The sequence below is a fragment of the Buceros rhinoceros genome, unplaced genomic scaffold (genome assembly GCF_000710305.1).
Source record: "Buceros rhinoceros silvestris isolate BGI_N320 unplaced genomic scaffold, ASM71030v1 scaffold18011, whole genome shotgun sequence".
Taxonomy (NCBI): Eukaryota; Metazoa; Chordata; class Aves; order Bucerotiformes; family Bucerotidae; genus Buceros; species Buceros rhinoceros.
Window position 1 is genome coordinate 561 of NW_010395007.1, and position 5,502 is coordinate 6,062.

Consider the following 5,502-nt stretch of genomic DNA (forward strand, 5'->3'; position numbering starts at 1 on the left):
CGCTGGTCCTGCACTCACGCCACAGCTCGTTTGGCTCACATTTGAGTGCAAGGGTTTAGACTAGAGAATCTCTTGAGGTCTATTCTAGCCTAATACCTCTGTGTGCCTTTTCAAAATGTGCTACTGCTAACTAATATGCTACTGTCCTGGTAGAAGCAGGGGACCTTGAGTAGGTGCCATGAAAATGCAGGACGCAAAGATGTTTATTTCCTTCATCCCCTCCTGGTTTTGAGGCGAGCAACAGCTGGTAAACCTGAGCGTGAAGGAGCCGAGTGAGTCCCACATAACACCAGTGCTCAGTAAGACAGGAGGGAACTTCTAGAGAAGCCACATGGAGCTTGAGAAGGAGCTTTGAAGGAAAGTGGTGATAGAGCTTTCCGCTGCCTTGTGGTGCTTTCGCTGTGTTACAGTGTGGTTTTGTAGAAGTGACGTGTGTTTTTTGTGAATTTATATCGCTGTTATTGCACGAGGTCTTTATTACTTGGTGACATGCTGAGTGTTTGTTTCAGGAATCACTTGGGTGCTGGTGTACCGAACAGACAAGTACAAGAGATTAAAGGCTGAAGTGGAAAAACAGAGCAAGAAGTGTAAGTACTTTCCAGACATGGAAGTATGCGTCTTGCTGCTCTTGTTCCCTTGTGCTTTAGCAGATGTCAGATTGTATAGAGCCTGTGCACTGAGAAATCCCTGCTGATGGTTCTGCTGTGGAAAGGAATCACAGAATCTGGTTGGAAGAGACCTTTAAGATCCTCGAGTCCAACCGTTCCCCCTGCACTGCCAGGTCACCACTAAACCATGTCCCTCAGTGCCACATCTACACATGTTTTAAACCCCTCCAGGGATGGGACTCAGCACTGCCCTGGGCAGCCTGGGCCAGGGCTTGACAGCCCTCTCTGTAAAAAAAGAATCCTTCCTAATGTCCAACCTAAACCTCCCCTGGTGCAACTCGCGGCTGTTTGCTCTTGGCCTGTCACTTGTCACATGGAAGAAGAGTCTGACTCCTGCTTCGCTACCTTAGCTTGGATTTCACAGAAGCCTCATTGTACAGTTACACAAATCCGTACTGAGGGGTCTTATTTCTGTCCTTAATTTTTTTTCTTTTTCTGGAGGGAAGGTTAGTACAAAGACTTTCTGTATTGTCCGAATTGCCCCTCACCTTACAGACAACAGGAGGGGGTAAGAGGTCAGTCCTGGCATCTTTTTTTTTTGACGTGAGTAGCCACTGTCTATATATGTAGATCCTTTTAGATGCCTGAAATAAGTTCAGAGATGCAATTTCTGCTTTTCAAGTGCGTTGGAGAATTTGAGATCTGTTGTAAGAAAGAAGTAGGCTTGGATAATGAGTACCACGAAAGGAAGGCATTAAACACAAAGAGTAAAAGAGATGGTTAAGGGTGGGAGATGTCTAAAGATGTACCTTGGCCAACCAGTGACACAAACTCCTGATGGGAAGCTCTGAGCTATCGGGTGAGATAAAAATAAATTACACTAGTGTAAACTGGAAACAAATCAAATTGGTGAGGGACAGAAGTGCCAGCTTATTTCCATAGAGAGGAGATCTGGGAGAGGTGGAACAGAGGATGAGGGAGAAAAGGAAAAGGGAGCAGAGCATGAGCAGTCAGCAGATGTGCACCAGCTGTTAGGAGTAACGGGTGTGAGCGTGGAGTGTTTCAGTGGCCCTGTCTGTATCAGAAGCCAGGGAGTAGAGGAGAAATTCAGCTGCCCTTTCCAACTCCACTGTATATACACTACAGAAGCTAGCAGGAAGAGACAGCGTACGACCGCTGGGGCCAAACCTGAGCTGGTCTTACCTTAAAAATATGTCACCATGTTGTCAGCGCTCTTAGCATGTGAGGGAACAGCGTTACCAAAGCGAGCTCTTTCCAGTCAGGCTTACTCCAGCCTTCCCTGGGCTAAATAAACTGAAGAGCTGAAGTACAGTCATGCTTGTGTCGCAGCTCCTAAATCAGGGGCTTTTTGTCATCACAGCAGTATCAGATGGGGGTCGTGTCTCTCCCTCACTTTAACCCCACTTGGCTGACAAAAACGGGGAGGGTAGAGTTACCCCCAGAAGAGCATGTCAAAGAAGTAGTTGAAACCCAGCTGAAAACTTGAAGTCCTGGTGGGTTTGTGCTGTGTTGTTTGGAGAGCAGTTAGCAGGGTTTAATTTGTGGAGTTTAGTGATTGCTGTCAGAGTTTAATGCTGTTTGGTTTTATAGCTCTCCTGATATCTAGGCTGTAATCTGTGCAGGGAAAGATGTTCATGCATCTCAGTTAGCTTCTAACTTCTTGTTTGATTCCCCACCCCAGAAAAAAGAAAGGGGAGAAATCTCTTAAAAATTCAGCTTGGATTTTTTTGGTTTTGTTTTCTTTTTTTTCCCCCTCTGGTGCTAAGGACAGCTGGCTGACCTGATGGCTTCCAGACAACTTGCAAAGTAGACCACTTGAGCCACACCTTTCAGCAGTTATCTAACGCATCTGAAACAGGAAAAAACACATTGGAGGTCTTTAAGGTCTCCCAGGAGAGTCCTAGCAGTCCTTAGGGCTGTGAAAACAAAGGGGCCAAGCGGTGTGTGGGAGCAGCCGTTGTTAACAGTCCTCAGTTTGAGAGACACAGCCCTGTCTGAGGCCTGCAGAGATTGTATTAAGTGTTCTGGGGTAAATTTGCGAGGCTGAAGGCTCTCTCTGGATCTGCTGCTGTGTTGCGTCCCCTGTGCTCCCAGGGGCAGGCTTGCGAGACTGCCTGCAACTGGTTCTGCTCAGACCGTAAGGGCATCAGGGCTGGAGGGTGAGATGATGTTTAGGTGCCTTGTCTGGGCTCGTGTGATTTTCTTAGCAGTTGTGACTGAGGGGTTTCTGAAGGGAGCGCTACAAATCCTTGTGTGCCTTGGGAGAGGCCAGCTGTCTCTGTTTCACCTGTGCTTTGAAATCAAGGCTAGCAGATCTGTGCTGAGCTAGTACTGCGGGTGGGAGAGGAGCCCTAATGCCCGGCTCCCTACACTGATCCTGTGAGCTAACTGGGAGCCAGGTCTATTCATTGGCAGAGTAGGTACAGATCCATGGTTTAGAGTACAAAAGGGCTGCTCACTGGTTAAAGCAGAGCCATGCTGTATCGTCCTTGCTTGTTGTAGTACTCTTGTTACCGGTCTTACGTTAAAATGTCCCTTACTTCATGGAAAAGCTGCTCTTGCTGTCAGCAGAAGAGCGTTTGCAGATGAGCAGCCTGTTTGCTGTGTTGTAAGTTCATTGTAAGCCTTTTTTGCTGCAGCAAAGGTTGGTTGCAGATGCTTGGTGCGTGTCTGATTTGGAGTTCTAGTAACTTTGAGCTTAGGGTCTTACTTTAAAATACTGGGAATGCTTCAGTACTAATGAATTGAAGAATGGAGAGGCTGTGGCTGACTGCTTGGACAGCATTTCCCCTGAGAATGCCTGCCTGTGAGGAAGGGATGTACGAGAACACTGGCTTTCCTGTATTCTGCTTCCCACTGCAGATAATCGGGAGCAGAGTGTGCCACAAAGCGCTTTTCATTTCACTTGCTGAATCAAAAATACTGTCTAGTACTAATGACAAATCAGCAAGGGTCATTGGAGCCAAAACTGTCCCCAGACTGCTCAGTTAACAATGTAATGGGCTCTTGACAGCGTTTAAAATGAACCTTTAAAATATTCTGATATCTCATCCAGGGTTTTGATTCTTTTTAAAATTATTTTTAAGTGATGGAGGCAGCCAGGTGTTTTATAACTTACTGATTCTGAGTATGTTCTTAGTCGTACCCAGCTTCTTTTGGTGCCCCCGTTTTCTAAAGGAATAAGGTGTTTCGTCTGTCATGTGGAAAAGTAATGGTGGCAACCCTATGCAGAAATGACAGAATATCTTTCTTTTCACTTGGCAGTGGAAAAGAAGAAGGAAACGATAACTGAATCAGCAGGCCGACAGCAGAAAAAGAAAATAGGTAAGACTGGGAGAGGAGGGCAGTGACTCAAATGGGCGAAAGTTGAGCAGCTTATGGTAGTGACTATCCTTTCCTTCCTTTCAAAACTACTTGTTTAAAGTGGTACTAGAGCTGATTCTTGGCCTGATGGCTGGAAGCTGAACCCTTTTTCCTTACTCCTCCAAGACAGGAGGCATGTAGTCCTCCCGATGGTTTGAGCTGAATACCGGGAAGGGCAGCAGCACTGAGAGGAGCAGCACTTCTTGCTGAACTGGTTGCCTTTCTCTTCCATTTGAGCCTCTATATCCACGACTATTATCAATTCCTGTTGTAAAGCTCTTTGCTGCAGTGCACTGCCAGCTTGCAGTAGCTATATAACTGTGTGAGTTTTGTTGGCTCTTTCATTTTTTTTCTTGTTTGAACGCTTCTGAGCTGAAGGTATCTGCATGTGAACTGTAATTCACTTAGATTTATTTAAAATTTGCTAAATTAGTTTTGCTCAGTTTTAGGTAGTGATTTATGTATTTCCATTCTTATTCTTAATGAGCTTAAGTCTTTCTGGGTAAAGGTAACTCTTTAAGTGCTGAACTATGCCAGAACAACGTGGTAGACGTTTAATGGATGTGAGCTTCTGTTATCTGCAGGACTCTGAAGTAAAACATGCAGCAAAGCTCAGTTAAATTATTACAGAAATCGAGGCAGGAACACTTCTGAGAGCTCCTGGGAGTTGGTTTCCTCATTCCTCTGTAACACCAGGTAGCTGGATTAGTCATTTGATCTATACAAAGCTTGGGAATAATTATAAACATATCTTCAAACAGTCCTTCCTAGGTAGAAAACCTGTTATCACTAAACTCTTGTAAGGACAGGAGCCAAAATTCCTTCTCTTGTGCATTTTCACTTCTTAATCTTGAATAACCCCTGCATGGGATGGATGAATTAGGTGAATAAGGCGACTTTTTATTACTATGTGCTGCTGTTATATATGTCACAGTGCTGAATGTGTGGCAGTGACCCTTTTTGCAGGGCACCATCCAAGCTGTGTTCCTAGCAGAGAACATTTTACTTGTGCTTGGGCTAAACTAATAAACAGTAGAATTTGAGGAATTCAGATGCTCCACCAATTTTTTTTTTTTTTTTTATACCCTGAAATAATCTTGTTTTGCAAATGAAAAACAAAGCACAAAGGGACTGAGAACAGAACGTAGGAAATGACTACTGGTGTTGTTTGCTGTGATGCTTGCTGGCCAAGCTGAAGATACCAAGAGTGATGGTTGTTTTGTGGTTTTTTTTTTTTTTTTTTGCAAGGGTTGTTTTTCTGCAAGTGCTGCATAACTTCAGTGTCTCATTTGTTTTCAGGCAAAGCTGAATTCTTAGTATTTCTGAAAAATCAGTCCCTAAATGTCAAGCTGGACATCCAGAAAATTATTGATGGCTGTTAACTGCTTTTGAAACCTCTGATCCCAGTAACTTACTGGATGTCCAATCATTCTGCAAGTTTAGCACTGTAATAACAAATTTACTTGTCCTGGAGTTCCTTTAAATCTACCATTCTACTTAAAAAGAAAAA

General features: G+C 44.4%; 1 protein-coding gene across 1 annotated transcript in view; it reads left to right on the top strand.

The window, feature by feature from the left end:
* Positions 1 to 497: 497 nt before the first annotated feature.
* The window catches only part of TMCO1 (transmembrane and coiled-coil domains 1), a gene marked incomplete at its 5' end in the record, with an annotated part of 17,189 nt that continues 12,184 nt past the window's right edge, over positions 498 to 5,502 (top strand). Inside the window, 2 exons of the mRNA XM_010145418.1 lie at positions 498 to 587; positions 3,894 to 3,953. Of these exons, the coding sequence (XP_010143720.1) occupies positions 498 to 587; positions 3,894 to 3,953 (150 nt within the window). The remainder of the gene's footprint in view (positions 588 to 3,893; positions 3,954 to 5,502) is intronic.